The 19,750-nt window shown below is 38.6% G+C and overlaps 2 protein-coding genes across 2 annotated transcripts in view; both read left to right on the forward strand.

Annotated features, from left to right (window-relative positions):
* The window catches only part of LOC141439975 (dmX-like protein 2), a 78,020-nt gene extending 74,820 nt beyond the window's left edge, over nucleotides 1-3,200 (forward strand). The window contains exons 59-61 of the mRNA XM_074104436.1: nucleotides 305-497; nucleotides 645-1,787; nucleotides 2,953-3,200. Coding sequence (XP_073960537.1) covers nucleotides 305-497; nucleotides 645-1,787; nucleotides 2,953-3,200 — 1,584 coding nt within the window. The remainder of the gene's footprint in view (nucleotides 1-304; nucleotides 498-644; nucleotides 1,788-2,952) is intronic.
* A 1,699-nt stretch (nucleotides 3,201-4,899) lies between these two features.
* Nucleotides 4,900-18,775, forward strand: LOC141439592 (E3 ubiquitin-protein ligase arih1l-like). The gene is made up of 10 exons (XM_074103884.1): nucleotides 4,900-5,259; nucleotides 8,059-8,211; nucleotides 9,377-9,445; nucleotides 9,670-9,756; nucleotides 9,866-9,994; nucleotides 11,031-11,201; nucleotides 13,531-13,727; nucleotides 13,877-14,066; nucleotides 15,216-15,442; nucleotides 15,895-18,775. Exons 1-10 carry the CDS (start codon nucleotides 5,053-5,055, stop codon nucleotides 15,974-15,976), a joined length of 1,512 nt encoding a protein of 503 aa, XP_073959985.1. The 5' UTR covers nucleotides 4,900-5,052; the 3' UTR covers nucleotides 15,977-18,775.
* Nucleotides 18,776-19,750: the final 975 nt, after the last annotated feature.

Genomic DNA, 19,750 nt, shown 5'->3' on the forward strand with positions numbered 1-19,750 from the left:
GCGACAAGCCACGTTACTAACCGGGCCGATTTATACCAGAACTTTGAACACTTTGACGAAAACCGAACTGTAACAACTGCTAATGGCAATGCAATCCGTGCTAAAGGCAAAGGTTCAGTTATAATCGAAGCCAATGTGGAAGGGAAACGACAACTCGTTACCCTGCAAGACGTTTGGTATGTACCGACCATTAACAAGAATTTATTCTCGGTTCTTGCGCTGCATGATAAAATTCCAAATAGCAAGTTCTCGTCAACCACAAAAGAATGCACAGTCTTTGTCAACGGCGAGAAATGCCTAATAGGAAAACGCCAACATCGAGGAGGCCTGTACAGACTCGACGTTGTTTAACAAATCTGAAAATGCACAGGAAGTGTGTGCCACGTCAGAAACTATGCAGCGTTACCACGAAAGACTCGCTCACCAGAACAAGAGGCATGTTAAAGCAATAGTTAAACGCGAACTGGGCCTAGACATTCCCCTTGAAAAGGAGACATGTGAGGGCTGCATTTACGGGAAAGCCCACAGACTAAAATTTGGCACGCGTTCTCGAGCTTCAGCGCCAGGAGAACTCGTACACACTGACGTTTGTGGACCATTCAAACCAAGCTATTCGAAACTCCAATATTACGTTTTGTTCAAAGATGATTACACAGGATATCGTATGGTGTACTTCCTGCGACGCAAGTCCGAAGTCAAAGATAAACTCGCTTTGATGATATCTCGAACAAAAGCAGCGGGATACACTGTAAAATGCCTGCTCAGTGATAACGGCGGCGAATTTGACAATAAGTCAGTTCGAAATATTCTGAACTCGCATGGAATTGAGCAAAGACTTGTCGCCCCGTATACACCGGAACAAAATGGCTCAAGTGAGAGGGAAAATAGAACTTTAGTAGAGACAGCGAGATCTATGATGTATGCACACGAAGCTATGCCTCAAGAATTATGGGCTGAACTTATAAATACAGCGGCGTACATCCTTAATAGAACCGGTCCTACAAACACCGATAAAACTCCGTATGAACTTTGGTATGGAAAGAAACCGATAATAAAGCACCTCCGAATTATAGGTTGTACTGCGTACGTACATGTACCGAAGCAAAAGCGGAAGAAGCTTGATAAAAAAGCTATTAAAGGCAGACTCGTTGGTTATGACGAAGATTGTTATCGTATTTGGATTACTGACGGAAAGAGAAACACGCTCGTCCGTTCCCGTGATGTAATTTTTGATGAGAAGCCACTTGCCGTCAACGACAATGCCCCTGTATCTGAAGAAATCGCCACAGACACGAGGGAGTACATTATGCAAATGCCGTTGCAAAATGAAGTTGAATATAACAAGCCGGCTACATCAGAAATATGCGAAAATCCTGTCACGACTGAATCTGCAAGTTACGACAGATATTCCAACGATCGTGAACAAAGTCTCGAGGGAGAATTAACAGAACAAGTTCCAACAGGAGACATTGTTCATAGTCCGCTGGAAGATCACGAACATATAGATGATCGCGACGATCTTGAAGAGGAAGAATTTCATGATGCTGACCAGTCATTGCCTCAGCCATTAACGACGCCACCGCCGCCGCGTTATAATTTGCGCGACCGTAGCGAAATTAAGCGACCTGAAAGATTTAATGATTTTGTTCTTGTTACAGAAACGTATCCATCAAATTTTTCAGATGCCATGAAGCGAGACGATAGTGAAGAATGGCATAAAGCTATGAACAGTGAAATGAAATCACTGAAAGATCTAGAAGTTTTTACGCCTTGCATGTTACCAGAAGGTAAAAAAGCCCTCCCCTGCAAGTGGGTGCTGCGTATTAAAAAGAACCCAGATGGCTCCGTTGACAAGTATAAAGCCCGGCTTGTCGTAAAAGGGTTCAAACAAAGAAAAGGTCAAGACTATGATCAAACTTTTAGTCCGGTTGCCCGCCTAGCAACAATCAGAGCTGTACTGAGTGTCAGTGCACAAGAAAGCTTACACCTTGTTCAGTTTGATGTCCGTACTGCGTTCCTGAATGGAAATTTAAAAGAAGAAATTTACGTACAACAACCTGAAGGATATAATGATGGATCATCAAAAGTCTGGAAGCTCAATCGAAGCCTATACGGTCTAAAGCAAGCTCCAAGGTGTTGGAATTCATGCTTTGAAAATATTTATTAGATATGGACTTCAAGCAGTGTGAAGCCGACTGCTGTCTATATACCAAGCAAGTAAATGGCAAGAAGCTACTCATCACGCTGTACGTAGATGACGGATTAGTAGCTGCTACAGATGAAGACCTCGCCAATACGTTTCTTTGTGACTTAAAGCAAAGACTGCAGATTACTACGAAGCCTGCGTCTCATTACTTAGGTTTGCAAATTGAAAGAGAAGAAGACGGTTCAATTATAATAAACCAAGAAGCTTATGCAAAGAGAATTTGGAGCGCTTTGGAATGGCCAGCTGTAACCCTGTTACAACACCGATGGAAAAGGAACCTTCAAGTTCAGGGAAAGCTGAAACCGAGGAAGTGGTAGTTTTTCAATATCGAGAAGCTGTTGGCGCTCTAGCATATCTCATGGTCGGAACACGTCCGGACATAGCCTATGCTGTGGGAGTTGCCTCAAGAAAACTAGAATCCCCCTCCAAAGAGGATTGGCTTAAAGTGAAGCGTATTCTACGTTACATTAAAGGCACATGTTCTCTTGGAATAAAATATAAAGCACGATGTTTACCCGGCGTGCTAGAAGGATTTAGCGATGCAGACCATGGTGGAGACCGAGAAACTGCACGATCCACTACCGGAGTTGTCTGCCGTTATTCCGGTGGTATAATTTCTTGGCTTAGTCAGCGACAATCGTCGGTTGCTATTTCTACAACTGAAGCTGAACTCGTAGCAGCCAGCGAAGCAGCCAGAGAGCTCGTGTGGCTTACAAGAATTATGCAAGACTTGACTACGCTTACAGAAACACCAACACTTAGTGTGGATAATGAAGCAGCTGTGCGGCTTGCCCACAATCCCGAGTTTCACAAGCGAACCAAGCACATCCGCATACGACACTTCTATGTAAGAGAACTGGTTGCTGAAGGCACTATAGAAGTACAGAGAATCGGCACAGCATACCAGGTGGCAGATGTTCTCACGAAGGCACTGCCTCGACCGACGTTTTCGTCTCTATGTCATGCATTGGGACTAGTGGATGTACACTATTGAGAAAGGGAAAGTCCTTACAAGAAGAAACATACCTTACAATACAGTGTACCTAACTATTTAAAATGCAAAGTGACCAATGTGCGCGACTATTTATTTTCTAAAGTGAGGGAAAGTGTTAAACTCTATGGTTGTTTCCTTAGCAACTTTTTGTTATTAACTGTCGTGTTTTTGTCTTGTCACTTAAACCAAAATAAAAATCGTTATTCGTATGCATTTTAAATTCCATTGACTGGGTTTCTTTCACGCTATATCACAACACAAATAGCACTGCTCTCTGATTCTGGTTTTCGACATAATTGCAAATAATAGATAAAACATAAACATAGCATTGAGCTTTTAGGCAGTAGGGCTACTACGAAACTCGAAATTAGAAGTTCGTATTGTATTGTCTTTCTCACTCCCATATCAAATAATAATAAGCGTCAGCGGGACGGTACCACACGAACTTCGATTTTCGAATTTCGTACCTAGTAGCCCTACATGTCTTGCTTAGAATCAAAATGAAAATTAAACATCAACACCTACCAAAAGTCGAAATAGGTATCTCCTAAATGGCATTTTCATTAGACCCATTTTACCATTTTTAGAATGTCTTAACTACCCTATGTTACATTTTATACGTACAACATAGGTATTTACCGAAACATTCGGTGATTACCGGTGGTGGCACATCACTATTTGATTTGTAGATGTAAAAAACAGGTAACACATGAAATGTCATTTTTAACCCCCCACGCAAAAAGGGCTATGTAACAGGCTATGTAGCCTATGTTATAAGTTTGACGGCTATGTGTGTCTGTCTGTCTGTCTGTGGCAGGGCCGTCTTTCACCTATTAGAGGCCCTGGCCACGTTAGGATAATGGGGCCCCTGCTATTACCATAATAAAACACTATTTAGCTATTGGTTATCGTTTGGTAATGGAGTAGAGAATGGGGGCATCGCGGGGCCCTGGGCAAGTGCCCAGTGGGGAAGAGGCACTTGTTCTGTGGCATCGTAGCTCTTAAACGGGTGGACCTATATGAATGCGTTTTTTTATATGAAAGCAGGTTTTCTAGCGATGGTTCTTAGACATCTTTTATCAAAATTGGTTCAGCAGTTTTTGAGATATTGAACTTTGAAGTGACAAAGTCGGGGGATTTCCAACTTTTTATTGTGAGCTATAATATATTATCTTGGTTTAAACAGAGTATGAAAAGAGAGACTTTATTTGACTAATAAAATTTTAAGAAATCTTTATAGAAAGGTATACTATTTGATTTTATCCCAGAAAAGTGCAGTTTCAAGTAGTTTGTTTGTAGTTGAGGGTAATCTTTAGATTGGCTTGCTACTTTTTATCCTGGGTCAAATAAAGTTTCCGAGTGATTCATGCAAAGTTGCAGATTATTAGCTGCCAGTCTATTAAATAAAATTCTCGTGTCTCATTGTTTGTAACAAAACTCCTCTGGCGGCAAAGAGTATAAGTACCTATGTTCTGGCGGTATCGGTAACGGCTTGGCCCATTTTTATGATTTTTTTGGTGTATTTCGGTAGGTTTTATGATAAAATTATATTGTAACTTCTGTTCATGTAAATAATAAATAATTTCGACTGCGTTTTTTTAAATGTCTTAAATGTTTTATATCGTGCAAGCGCGGTTTTAGAAACCACAGACAATAAACAAGATGCTAAAAAAAAGTGACGTCATAGACGAGTCTACTCACTCACTATTCACATACGTCAGAGGTTTTGGCAGCCCGTAGGTGAACTATTTTCTTCATTGTTGACCTTTCCTAAATCTTAGGTGTAATTATTTCATTATTAGAAGTGCTTTAGCTGTACCGTAAGTGTAGATATTTTGACTTAGCCTCAGCGATGGACTCGGAGGACGATACAAAAGATGATGTGGATTCTGGGAACGAATCGAGCGGAGACGATGTCGACTTTGCAATGGACGTTGAGACCCACAGTACTAGGGAACGACAAACGGAGCTGGAGGAATATCCGTACGAGGTGCTATCCACAGAGGAGATCGTCCAGCACATGGTCGATTGTATTAAAGATGTGAACACTGTCGTCGAGGTCAGTATGTTAGTGATAAACAATGGAGCGATTGAATGAGGTTACTCGTCCACTAGAATAATTCAATAGGATCTTTCATGCAACGCTTTATTCTAACTTAGTTATTTCCGTAACTTTTTCAATTCATCAGGGCATGTATAAGTGTGCAGTTAAAATTTTTCCTTTGTCTATCAGTGTGAAAACTGTTGGCCTAAAAACCTAATTTTCTCTGATTGGTGTCTACAATAAACTGTCAGGACTTTTCATGGGAATACAATGTCAAGTCTTATTGGATTGTCCCAAGTCCCAGTAGCCCATTCATTGCCACAGCATCAAAGTTAACTGAAGTAAATGAGTCATGTTTATTGTTGTGACTAATCAACATAACCACAGTACATTGCTCAATTTATCTCCTATCTCAAAGCAATCTTTCAAGATCTTATGGTTTTCTCGTACCATATTTGAGATCAGAAAACATGACTATTTGCATTTCAAATGTGCTTTTATTTTCATAAAAGTCTTAAAATTGTATTATTTTAATAAACAATATACTTGATGATCATCAAAAAATAAGTTTGTTCCATCTGATAGACTGGACATTGTACCTATTTTGTTTTTATTGTTTGTTTTTTATGATGTGTTAAAGATACCCTAATTTTTAGTTTTAGCTGTCTCAAAAAATGACAACTTTACAGATAAGAATAAAAGAAAAAGATAGCCTTAATTTTGCAGAATCATGCTAAACATTTGAATAATAAGGAAGGATAATAGATCACTATAAAATGGGATTTCACACTAACAATATACAAAAGGGGAATTCCCCAAAATGGCTTGGTTCTTATTTTGTTTGTCTACTGTTCATCATAGCATTTTTTGCTTGCTTGAGCAGCAAAATAGATGGTGGAAGTAATAACAAAAGAAAATACTTCATTTGACAGTATTATACTGAAATTCATGAAGCAAATAATAAGGTTTCTAGAGAATAATTAATTCCTACTGTCTATTGATTCTTTCACCTACTATAGGTATATTTATCTACTTATATTTTTTTACTAAACAAAGGATAGGCTGTTGAATATTGTGCAAAACCGAATAATAACTAGCAGTCATTATACCTGCCTGTGCCTTTTGTGAATTGTGAATATGTTGGGTCCATATAGTATTAGCACTTCTAGTAAAATAAAGTAATGCCAAAGACTAAGTTAAATTGAAAACCTCTTTTTTATTACAATACAATAACTCTGTTGTGCACCATAAATACTACAATAGTAACACAGAGTGAAAATTACAAGGTAAGCAAGAGGCTTAGGTGGCCTTATTGTATTTTATTTAACTTGCAAAGTTTACTTGTTTGTAAGTTATGGTGTGTTTACGTTAAACAGGTGCAATAAGTTGTTGAATTGCAGAAAGCAGTCAATCAATTAGGTATGTTCTCAAATTATGCAGTGTTTTTTCGATCACTTCCTGGTATCCAATTGAACTGAAATTCGACATTATAATATAAATCCAGTGACATTATAATAATCTAGTAGTTAAATTCTGGTGTTTCATGGAGGATAGCCTCCGCAGAGAGGGAACTCTTCAATAGTTAATGGTATTGACTTGAAACTTGGTATATGTAGATATTATGTAGCATCTATGACATTGCAAGTACAGCAGCTTAAAATACATTCACCAATAAAAGCTTGTATGTATTGAAATTGTTATTTTTTAGCATAAAAAACTAATTCTAATTGAGGTCAATTAATATTTCTTTTTGTTTTAACCCATTTTGTCCCATTTGGTGCAATCCAATTAAAACAAAAGTAGTTATTATTTGCTGACTTTTCAACTTATTCCCACACAAATTTACCTATTGGAATTTATAACTTAATCAACAGATAAAGTAAATAAATTGCGTTTGTAATTGATAACAGATTATTTACTAACATTACATGCAGAATGATTATCTTGAAATTTGAAACATCTTAATCTATTTATTACCATTGAATGCTTCATGGTATTTCAATGGATATTTATTGTATTGTATGAATAAAACACAAAAATAACAAATAACATACAGATATGGATGCTTAACATCAATGTGAATTTCCTTATAACTTTTGTCATGTGTTGTGAATCAAAATGATTTCAACACTGTTGTACCTACTATTTAAATGCAGATTCAGTATTATCATGCAATATAATAGGCAAATAACCATAATGTTGCAATATGAGTGATATCTATTACAATAATTAAATCATTTTTTTATCAATTTCAATTGCATGCTAATTTGTGCTGATTGTTATTTTTATTGTTGAACTTTTTTTTTCTAGGTCGAATTTGCACTGTAGTGTCTCAAATATGCAAAAAAATTGTAATAATATTTAATATAATGCAATTATGGGGTAGATACCAAAATATGTTTCCAATCATGGTCAGATATAATTAATTTGTATTTGACACTGAAAATAATATATTGCAGGAGAACATGCTAAGCTTCACTATAGACCAATATTCAGGGCTCTATAAGGTTACTAAAATAATTTATATTTGTAGAATCACTACTTCAAGTCTCATGTAATTACCAGAGTACCTGGGTGACCGAGCTTTGCTTGGGATAAAACTCGGTAACAATCGTTTTCCCAGAGATAAGACCAAGTTAGATCAATTGTTCATCCCTGAAAATCCTTACATACTAAATTTCATCGAAATTGTTGGAGCCTTTTTTTGAGATCCCTGAAATATATTTCTATATATACAAGAATTGCTTGTTTAAAGGTATTAGATGGATAGTAGATGTAGAAAGCTAAAATAAAAATTCACTGTCTATTCCCCAGATACCAGCAACAACTACCCGCATACTGCTAAATCACTTCAAATGGGACAAAGAGAAGCTCATGGAACGTTTCTACGATGGTGATCAGGATCAGTTGTTCTCCGAGGCTAGAGTCATTAATCCATTCAGGAAACCAGTTATACAGAGGCCAAAGGTACAAACAAATATTGTTTTATTTAAAAAGAAATTCAGGTTCAGCTCTCACCCTTGATCAAGGTAGAGCGAGATTGTCTACACCGCTTCCGCACTTCTAAAAAGGTGCCATCATTACTTTATTTTGCTGTGAACTGAAAAATGCCCCTGGCCATCTGGCTCCTAGAGTAACCACTCCTGTTGCTTTACCCTAAGGCCATGCTGAAGAAAGTATATTTCTTATTATATATGTATAAACAGGTTCCCAGTCCCACAAGGCACATGGGTTAATCAACTTTCTAAAGCTTGTTGCCATAATAATATATTGAGTTAGCTATTAAAAGTATAGTTTTATGAGGTAGGTACAAATCCACTAAAAGTTAGGAGTTGTGACAGTTTTAAGGCAATTCCTTCATGGCCATCTTCTAAGTCAAAGTCAAAATATCTTTATTCAATTTAGGCTATAACAAGCACTTATGAATGTCAAAAAAAAATCTACCCCCGGTTTGGAAAAACTTCTTATGAGAAGAATCCGGCAAGAAACTCAAGGAGGTATATATTTTTTTAAACAGATTTACAATATTATTAAATGATATATCTATTTACACAAGTCAAGAAGAGAGACAAGGAGAAGGAGAGAGTTGAAGTGTGTTAGAAGTTAGCATGCATTCAAATCTGCATTCAAGCATGCAAGCAAGCATGCAAGTAAGCATGCAAGCCAGAATGCAAGCAAGCATGTAAGTAAGCAAGTAATTATGCAAGGAATAGTGAAAGCAAGCATGCAAGTAAGCATGCAAGCCAGCATGCAAGCAAGCATGCAAGTGAGCATGTAAGTAAGCAAGAAATAGTGCAAGCAAGCATGCTTTTTAACACATTATTTAAAAAACGTTTCTGTAATGTGCATTCATAGTTCTATGTAGAGAGTCAGCTCAGCGGTTAAAATACAAAACAAACTTTTGGTCATCCCTTGGGAACGGCAATTTTTTTCGGGATAAAAAATATCCTATTGTTTATTCTGGACTTCTAATATGACTTATGCAAAATTTCATTCATAAGTTCAGTAGTTACGGCGTGAAAGCGTAACAAACAAACAAACAAACTCACTTTCCCCTTTATAATAGTAATAAGGATAAGGATCTCTTCCTCAATAGGTTCCATGAGTTACAATATTATTTTTATTTTCACAGTTGCCCAGACGGATATCCACATCAGGCACTGAAGAGTGCGAAATATGTTTTACAATTTTACCTACTTCAGTAAGTTATATTACTTATATTAACTATGTCGAGATGTTGGGCGCTTGCCTTGAATGTACAAATCAGATCATTAGTGTATGGTCTCTTTGGTCTTGTAAACTCTCGCTGTATAATCCCTGCATGTGTAGCAACACTGCAACTTTGTTACCATCCATACCTCATAGTTCATCCATAACTCATGTTGGAAGTCCTTTTTTAAATACTTTTGTGTGTTTTATTTTCAGATGATGACGGGTCTGGAATGTGGTCACAGATTTTGTACGCAGTGCTGGTCTGAATACTTGACTACCAAAATAATGGAGGAGGGCTTAGTGAGTTACTTTATTTATACCAGATTGAAAAAATTTTTTTTGACACCTGTGTACCTGTGTCCATTTGTACCTGGGGCCTGGTAAGCCGGCACTGCTTGTGTTATTGCAGGGTCAAACTATTGCGTGCGCGGCGCACGCTTGCGATATCCTCGTAGACGACGCGACTGTAATGAGACTGGTGCGTGATCCCCGCGTCAAGCTCAAGTATCAGCACATCATAACAAATAGCTTTGTGGAAGTAAGTAAATAATAATAATAATAAATGTCATGGAACGATTCGCACCAATTGACCTGTCCCAATATAAACAAAACCTGTGTTATGGATACTAGCCAACAGATAAATATACTTATATAAATAAAATACATACTTAAATACATATTAAACACCCAAGACTTGAGAACAAACACCTGTATTATTCATACAAATATCTGCCCCAAACAGTTGGACTCTCTCTCTCTCTTTCTCTCTCTCGCACACACACACTGCATCAGATAAATGTGAACGCAACCATACAAAATGTATGAAACCGATACTGTTCTTATTCGATTTTAACTTAACCTGTTGGTACAGTATGGCATAAACAGTAGACAAACGCTATAACCTCTATTATTCCGGAGCAATTTGCAGCCATGTTGTAGGTATTTGGGTCAATCAACTTTCTAGTGTACCTACCTTGTTGCCATGGTAACGTCTCTTTACTTTCTTATAAAAAGTATGATTTTATGGGGTAGAAATCTACTAAAAGTTAGTTGTGACAGTTTTAAGGTAAATTCTTCATGGCTCATCTCTTAAGCATGCTAATAGTATGCATTGTAAACATTTTTCTAACAAAGAATATCACTGACATCTCCTAAGTTGTGGTCTAGAAAGCCGTGGTGGCCTAGTGGTTTGACCTATATCCTCTCAAGCAGAGGGTTGTGGGTTTGAACCCCAGCTCGCACCTCTGAGTTTTTCAAAATTCATGTGCGGAATTACATTTGAAATTTACCACGAGCTTTGCGGTGAAGACAAACATCGTGAGGAAACCTGCACAAACCTGCGAAGCGATTCAATGGTGCGTGCGAAGTTCCCAATCCGCACTGGGCCCGCGTGGGAACTATGGCTCAAGCCCTCTTGTTCTGAGAGGAGGCCTGTGCCCAGCAGTGGGACGTATATAGGCTGGAATGATGATGATGATGATCTCCTAAGTTACGGAACAGGATAACAATATGTACTAAATAGCTTTTTTGATTGACCAATTTGTTGCTTTTATTGATCGTATTGTATTTTCCAGTGCAACCGTCTGCTCCGTTGGTGTCCGTCGCCGGACTGCAGCAACGCGATAAAGGTGGCGTACGTGGACGCGGCGCCGGTCACGTGCCGCTGCCAGCACACCTTCTGCTTCTCATGCGGCGAGAACTGGCACGACCCCGTGCGGTGCTCGCTGCTCCGGAAGTGGATCAAGGTGGGTACACTACACAGTACTACTGGTGTGGAATGAACAAAGGCCTCCGGAGAGTGGAAAGTACTTCTGATAGACCCCATTATCAAGCGGGCAGCTTAGTGGCTAACCTAACATTAGTGATGTGCAATGTCAATAATAATTATAAATTGAAAATACAAACTGAAATATAGATGCACAGAAAAAACAGAAAAATAAGACCATCACTGGGAATCGAACCCAGGTCCTCGGTAATCCGTACCGCGTGCTATACCGCTACACCACTGATGGTCAACGGTACTGACACGAATTTCCCTATTCACCTCATATCTCAATTTCAATTTCAATTTCAATTTCGGTTTTACGGGATGACCGTAAAAGTAAAAATTTGGAATTGAAATAAAAAGTACAAAAAGATTCCAAAAAACTAATCATAATAATTATAAAAAAAATGCTGCTGACATGACACAACATCCCTTAAATAATCTTTGTAATTTGGACTGTTTTAAAGACTAACGAAAAGTGTATTTGGTTCAAAAAGTATCGCACACGCGTTAGCACAATAAATAAGGTCGCAATGCCGCATTTGTGCACCAAAACATACCATTGTGACTTTCGGTTGACACTGTCAACAAGTCAACAACAATAAAACTATTCAAATAAAAGTTACAAATTATAACAAGACGCCAAACAAGAGCGGCTACATAACGCGCACGACCATCACCTCTGCCCGCGCCGCCCAGCTCCTCGGCATCATCGTCGGGCGACCAGTTCGCCACGGCGCCCGACAACAGCACCGAGTCGAGCAGCGACCAGCGCGGGCCCTCGCCCCCGCCGCCGGCACGCTTGGGGCCTGCGGGACAATCTGCCCCCTCCGCTACCGGTGGTGTAGAGCGCCGCTTGCGATCGGATTTTGCCACTGTTTCAGACCCTTGAGCTTGAGCCAGCCATGGTTGTAACTGCGCAGCGACTATCGAATCAAGTGCGAGCTATTCTGCGTCTTAAGCGGGATGACTTGGCTTTTGATTGGGTTCTGAAGTACCTGCCAGCCCGTGCTGCTTCCACCTCTACCCGGGATCCTCCTGCTCCGGCGCCGACTCCGGTGCTTGCACCCGAGCTGACGTGAGCTTCTATGGGCGTGTACACGAAAACCAGGGTCGGTATTTCCATCCCGGTATTATCCGGGCCGGGAAAGAGTGTCACCCCACATCACTTATGTTAGGTAGCCACCAAACTGCCCGCTTGATAACGGGGAATAAATGAATTAGGCATGTCTTTAAAGCACCGTTTCCACCAATAATGCGTGCGAGGATGTGTTGCGAGCGATGTATTTTGCATTAACCAATAGAAACGCTTAATTTACACATCCTCGCACAGCACATCTCTGGTGGAAATAATGTAGTAATATCGTATATGTATATTGAGTGAAAATGACATTGTTATAAAAATAAAATATTAAGATGTGCATGTTGTTCTCTTACGACTGAATACAGTACCTACTTGAAATACAACAATAACTTGTATTTATGTTCCGTGTTTTGCACAAATATTGCGCAACTAAATAATAATATGGCCTAGTGGTTAGAGAACCTGACTACGAAGCTTGAGGTCCCGGGTTCGATTCCCGTGTCGGGGCAGATATTTGTATGAAAAATACGAATGTTTGTTCTCGGGTCCTGGGTGTTTAATATGTATTTAAGTATGTATCTATCTATATAATTATATTTATCCGTTGCTTAGTACCCATAAGACAAGCTTTGCTAAGCTTACTTTGGAACTAGGTCAATTCGTGTGAATTGTCCGGTGATATTTATTTTAATAATAATAATTATTATTATAAACAGCTGAGCGGAGCTAGGCGAGGTAAATGAAGCGTTTCTATTGGTTAATGAAAAACATATTCCTCGCAACAAATCCTCGCACATCTCTAGTGGAAACGCTGCTTAAACGTAACGTCTCGTAGTGTGCACAAACTTTGCCATCAGTGGCTTAAAGAAAAAAAAATACGTTACAGTAATTACAACAAAAACCGTAAAAAAGAAAGAAATTTTGTGTTATGTTTCTACTCACAATCGATAATAATTTGTACTATTATCGATTGTGAGTAGAAAAATGTGTCAGCAGCTAAGTTCTGTTACTTGGCACATTTCGCACCCAAATGAAATCAAAAAAATAATACCCCATTATCATTTAGTCTTAATTCTGGAAGGTCTAAAATTAAAGGGTGATTAATTGAGAGCTTCGATCTAGAAGTTCATTAATGCATGGATGAAACAAAACTGATGCCGAAAATTATGTATATGTAGTAAGTTTTAAACAGTAACGGCAATCTCATTATCACTTGTCACTCCAGAAATGCGACGACGACTCGGAAACATCGAACTGGATAGCTGCCAACACTAAGGAGTGCCCGAAGTGTAACGTAACCATCGAGAAGGATGGCGGCTGCAACCACATGGTATGCAAGAACCAAAACTGCAAGGCCGACTTCTGCTGGGTCTGTCTGGGGCCCTGGGAGCCGCACGGCAGCAGCTGGTATAATTGTAATAGGTGAGCCACTTTATTATTATTGATGACTAGCTTTTTGCCTTTTGCGTCAAAATGGGTCAAAATTGATGTGACGTGCTTCATAGATATGGTATCATCTACCCTACGCTATTCGCAGCACAGGATTTTAATTGGAACGTTCCTTGTGGCAGATACGACGAGGACGAGGCGAAGGCGGCTCGCGACGCACAAGAGCGTTCCCGCGCGGCGCTGCAGCGGTACCTCTTCTATTGCAACCGCTATATGAACCACATGCAGTCGCTTCGCTTCGAGTCCAAACTCTACGCCTCTGTTAAGGAGAAGATGGAGGAAATGCAGCAGCACAACATGAGCTGGATCGAGGTATTATACTTCATTCTTCATCTAATCCAGTACGAAAAAAGTACAGTATGTAAAGTACGAAAGTACAGCTGTAACCCGCGAAGGGATTTAATCCGGCTTGCCGACGTTCCTTCAAAATAAATAGTACTTGTATGTAAATGATATTGTAACGGATAACTCACGACTTAAACCGAGTTTAGCTCGACATGTTTTGGGCTATTTCGTAGCCCTTCTTCTCAGGAGCACGCGACTCGGCGGCTGCCGCAACACGCACACATGTCCCCAAACATGTCGAGCTAAACTCGGTTTAAGACGTGAGTTATCCGTTACAATATCATTTAATATGAGTGAGTCTCACGGTAGTTTCATGTTCAAAAGTACTTGTATGGCCCGCGATAATTGTTATTTCGATCGTCGTGCAGCATAAGATGGAATAATAGATGTACTTATCGGTAAAGGAACCAGCCAGACTAGCTGCGTAGTTTGTGTTGTGGGGAGCAGGCGTGTAGAATGAGGCGATTAAAAAATTCGACATGAAACGTATGTTTTGGTATAATTCTGGCCCTCTTCTAAAATATCTTTAACTTTCCGGCCTCCCATGAAGAAAGTTCCTGAGGCCGTATTGCCTAACGTTTTTGACGCTCGCGATTGTAATCAAATGACAGTTTTTGTATGCGGTAGGCAATACGGCCTCCGATTTAATTTATGAAAGCTTCTTTCGAGAGAGTATTTTTAGGGACCCCTCTTTACTTGGGAAGGCATGTTTTAAATTATTCAGGACGTATCATTATGTAAGCTGTAACGTAAACCTTCAAAACCTAAAACAAAAAAAAAACATTCAAATCAATAAAAATATTGATAAAAAAAATATGTTTTTTATTAAGCCTTTGTACAGTCAAGTGCAAAAATATCGACACGTCCAAAGTTACAAAAACTTACACGAACTTAATGTTAAAGTGGATAAAGTCGTGTATATTTTTGTAACTTTGGCCGAGTCGATATCTTTGCACTTGACTGTACTATCGAACCAATTGAATCGTGACCCACTGTGGAACCTTCTCGTGGATAAAAATATAGTGACATCGCATTGCTTGACAAGGGAATTAATTATGACACCTACTGTGAGAAGGTTCAGGAATCAAATGGTATGACTGTGCTTTGTTATTCCAGGTCCAATTCCTGAAGAAAGCCGTGGACATCCTCTGCCAGTGCCGGCAGACGCTGATGTACACGTATGTGTTTGCGTACTATCTGCGCAAGAATAATCAGTCCGTCATCTTCGAGGATAACCAGCGCGATCTGGAGTCAGCCACTGAGACGTTGTCGGAGTACCTCGAGCGGGAGATCACCTCGGAAAACCTGGCCGATATCAAGCAGAAGGTCCAGGATAAGTACAGGTCAGCTCCTTTTTTCTACATAAAACTGACCATGATTGACCCCTATCTCACCTGATGTTAAGTGCAGATGAGGCCAAAGGTGTATCTCACTGGTTCAGTACCAGGCTATTCACTCTAGCCTTGAAGAGCCCTAGATTGTATTTTCCGGAAATACAGACGATGGGAGCGAATTCCATTCCTTACCAGTATAGAAAATGTGCATTTTGGGAAAGTAAGTGTTACGGGCTTAAACCGCCGCGAGCTTTACGGTTAAGGACAACATCGTGAGGAAACCTGCACAAACTTGCAAAGCGATTCATTGGTGTGTGTGAAGTTCCGAATCCGCACTGGGCCCGCGTGGGAACTACGGCCTAAGCCCTCTCATTCTGAGAAGAGGCCTGTGCCCAGCAGTGTGGGACGTATATAGGCTGAGATAAAAACCATCATTCACTAAATTGCATGTATTGTTGCAGATACTGCGACAGCCGCCGCAAAGTCTTGCTGGAGCACGTCCACGAAGGCTACGAGAAGGACTGCTGGGACTACACAGAGTAATCGCTTTCTCTTTTACACCCCACATCTATCCATTGCACCTTCTCATCTACACAAATCACATGTGTTGTCGTGAGCACGAATCGACTGATCGATTAACTCTTGAGTCTCGGCAAAAAGAGTGTTTCGCTGTTACAGATAATATAGTTTTTTTTTAATCTGAGTTAAAAATTGTAAAGACAGATTCTAATAAATACTTGAGTCTTGAGCAAAATTATGATTATGATTTACCTAAAACCAGTGAAAATAATTAATGTCAAATTATTAACAAAAATTGTTGACCAATTTTGTTACAGCTGTATTAATGGCTTTATGGCAAAAGTTAAATGTTGATATAGCGGATTAAAATTAAATGGTTATAAAGTTATTGGAATTTTATTCCTTGGTCTAAAAATAACTTAAATTAGCAGTAACAACTACTTAACACATCCATTATAGGGCTGGAAGCTCCGTAAAATAGTTGTATTTTTATAATAATAGTTCACCTTATGTATGAAATGTTGTTGAAGAAAATTATTAAAAATTACCTCTGCATTGTACTGTATTCATTCAGGGGTTTTTTTTCTGTTGTAAGATCTCATATAATTTACATTTGTAATGTATTTTTTCACTTGGTGAAATATGTATTTTAAAATACTCTCATTTGGTACTTCTCTATCATTTAAAATTAGTAAGTAACAGTAACAGTTAGTATTACATTTAATTAAACAGCACTGTCAGTATGCCATTTCATTCAATAAAATCGTTAATATTATCTTTTATTTGATGTAGCACCAGCTTCGGATTACTTCTCTTGTAAATGTACGATTTTAATTCTTTCTGTTATTCGTCCAATGTAAAAAAAATGCCTCCAATGAGGGCTATCGCGTATGAATTCGCCGCTAGAGGCGCTAGTGTGGCGTGAGGTCTCCGAAATGTCAAATCTCATAGTGTTTGGGTTAGCTACGCGGGTTTATTTATAATTAGAATAATTTTGTGAATATTTTGCATTACCTGAAATTAATTATGGCAAATATGCGTTACGGGGCAATGAATGTCTGTTTTTGAGACAGTTTTGTCTTTCGAAAACTTTTGTCCTCCCTTTTTTTTCGAACAAAACGGGACTACGCAAGACTGTGGTTGCTCGATATTTTTATGGTGCGTTTTTAAGATGTATTAAATATGATTTTAATCTAAACATTGTTTTCACGCCAGTAATAATAACAGACTTTGAAAGCCACACTTAAAAATCTCACGCAACAGTTGCGCCATCTAGAAAGACAAAAAACGATAGCCCTCATTCAATATAAGGGATGGTGAGTTCTTTGACTGATAATCATGACTTGTTTAATTCGATTTTGGCTTTATTTAACCTTTTCGCCGCCACGTCAAATACAAAAAACTTCATCCATACGCCAGGCTTCCATATTACAATGCCTAAAATTGAACCTTAACACAATTAACGAAGGTTGCTTTTGCATTGAAGTAATGGACGTATAATAAGTCGTTGGCGTGGAAAAGCTTAATAAGTCGCTGGTTATAACCTCGAAATGACTAAAAACAATTTATTTTTATTATTTTAAGGAGAGTTGAAAATTATCAAGCATCATGGTTGACGATGCCGAGTAAATGACGCATTCGCTGCCGGCTGTCAGATTCGACACTTTTTCTGATGCTGTAACACATACATGTTAAAATGGCTACAAAATTTTAACAGTGGCTATGGGCCAAAGTCACGGAAACACTTCTGTTGTGTTCCCGGTAGTGAATGCGTTAATGCTCGTGAATTAACCAAAAAATCAAAGGAACTTCCAAAACTGCGTTTTTTTTTTCAATGTTTAATTTGAGTTGAATAATATTAAGTGTCGTATAGATCGCTTAGTGTAGTTTATCATTAAAAAGTTCTCTATGATGCTTGTATTGTATACTATATGACCTCATTCATTTCCCTCGGGACGTAGAATAATAGTGTTCTGTTAGATTATTTTAGCTTTGACATTATTTTCGTAAACTTATGGAAATAGAAACATGAAATGGCACAATATAAAGTTGTACTGGCAATTAAGATGGAACAAAAAATATTTTACCAAAAATCCTATTTTTGTTATAGAGTAATCGTTTATCAATATAAAGATAGGCTATTAGGAGCTGGTTTGGTTGCGTGGCGCGCCGGCGGCCGCGCGTCCTGGTGCCCTTTAGCAATCTTACAAAATATTTACGTAGTCAGTTATAAAACTTTCTATAATCTAAAAGTATCACGACAGGTATTGTGAACCCCGCTGACCGAGGTTCGTTAAATAAACATAGTGATATGTGGCTAAGTTAACACTAATTGTTTGCTTCCCGGGACTCGCTGTTTCATACGAATTAAGAGATAAACAAACTATTTTTGAAAGTCTTTGAATTCGCAAGGTTCCGCTTTTGTATAATAAATCTCGCGCTACATATCTGATATCTCTGTCATAAATTATATATTAAAACGATTCGTGCATAAGTCGGGTTGCACTGCCAGTAAACGTCTAAAACTAAAGTAATATAAAGCTTGCTGTATGAGCGTTTCACATAGTGAATCGTATAGAGTAGGACGGTCCTCGACAACAATTATTCGAACTTAATAAATTACGGTACCCAGTGAGAAATGACTGTATATGCTAAAGTAGATAATGGACCTAGTTTCGGAACTCATAATTGTACATATAGAAGCTGTATAAATATTTATATGGTTAAATTGTAACTCACAGTATGACAAGGACGAGCATCGTGTGCGACTATGTTTAAGGACAAAGTTGGTTTAAGTAAGAATGAATAAAATAGTAACATCGACTGCTACGTTTCTCATTTATCTCTCTATACAAAGTTACCTTACAGCAACAATTCACGACATACTTTCCACTATCCTTATTACCATATTAAATAATATATAATAAATACACCATTATAAATTAAACTTTTCAGAAAGTTAATAAAGCCTAAATTAAAATGGTCTATTATTTTGAGTTGATACGCTTTTGATCTAGGTGTGCGATGTATTGTCCTGGATAACTCTCACGTCTTAAATCGTTTTTCGGGCTAAACTCGATTTAAGATGTGAGCTATCCGGGTCAATATATTTAATATGAGTGAGTCTCACGGTAGTTTCATGTTAAAAATCCTTATTACCCATAGATATAAATTAAAAGCAATGGAAAGGTAAAAACGCATTTTTTCAATTGTCTGTTAATTTACTCGACTCAAGGACCGACGCATATGGTCGTTTTTCTGTCAGAAATGACAACCTGCCAATCAGATGCTGGCGGAGTCGACGAGCCACTGATTATGCGGGAAGGGAGTATTTCTGACAGAAACTTTCAATATATACCTACGTTTCCCATTTATGGCAAGTAAAAATATCGCGCCTTCAGAATTTAACTGGCTTAATTCGACATATTCTCATTTTTGAACTATACCTGAGGCCGTATTGCCTTACGTTTCTATCGCTCGCGGTCGCTATCAAATGACAGTTTTCTTATACAAAAACTGTCATGTGATTGCGATCGCGAGCGTCAGAAACGTTAGGCAATACGGCCTCTGGTTGTTTTGGTACATACAAGTTTGTTACTGAAATAAGAATATTATATCGAACTGAGTCGGTTTTATTCTGAGGATGCGATGCGTTAATAGAGTCGTTTTCACAGGGATGCACTGGCCCCGTCTCCCACGAGACCTAGTAAAGCCTAGTGGAAACACTGGTAAGTAATTTGTAAAGATCAATCAACTAGTAAAAAAATTACATCTTTAAAAATGTTGGTCGTAGCGTGT

This window comes from Choristoneura fumiferana, chromosome 21 (assembly GCF_025370935.1).
Source record: "Choristoneura fumiferana chromosome 21, NRCan_CFum_1, whole genome shotgun sequence".
Taxonomy (NCBI): Eukaryota; Metazoa; Arthropoda; class Insecta; order Lepidoptera; family Tortricidae; genus Choristoneura; species Choristoneura fumiferana.

Excerpts from the sequence above, each read along its gene's own strand:
- LOC141439592 (XM_074103884.1), top strand. The coding sequence starts at position 5,053 with ATGGACTCGGAGGACGATACAAAAGATGATGTGGATTCTGGGAACGAA. Across the intron at positions 9,757-9,865 it reads AAATAATGGAGGAGGGCTTA|GGTCAAACTATTGCGTGCGC; the intron begins GTGAGTTACTTT and ends GTGTTATTGCAG. Across the intron at positions 11,202-13,530 it reads TGCTCCGGAAGTGGATCAAG|AAATGCGACGACGACTCGGA; the intron begins GTGGGTACACTA and ends TTGTCACTCCAG.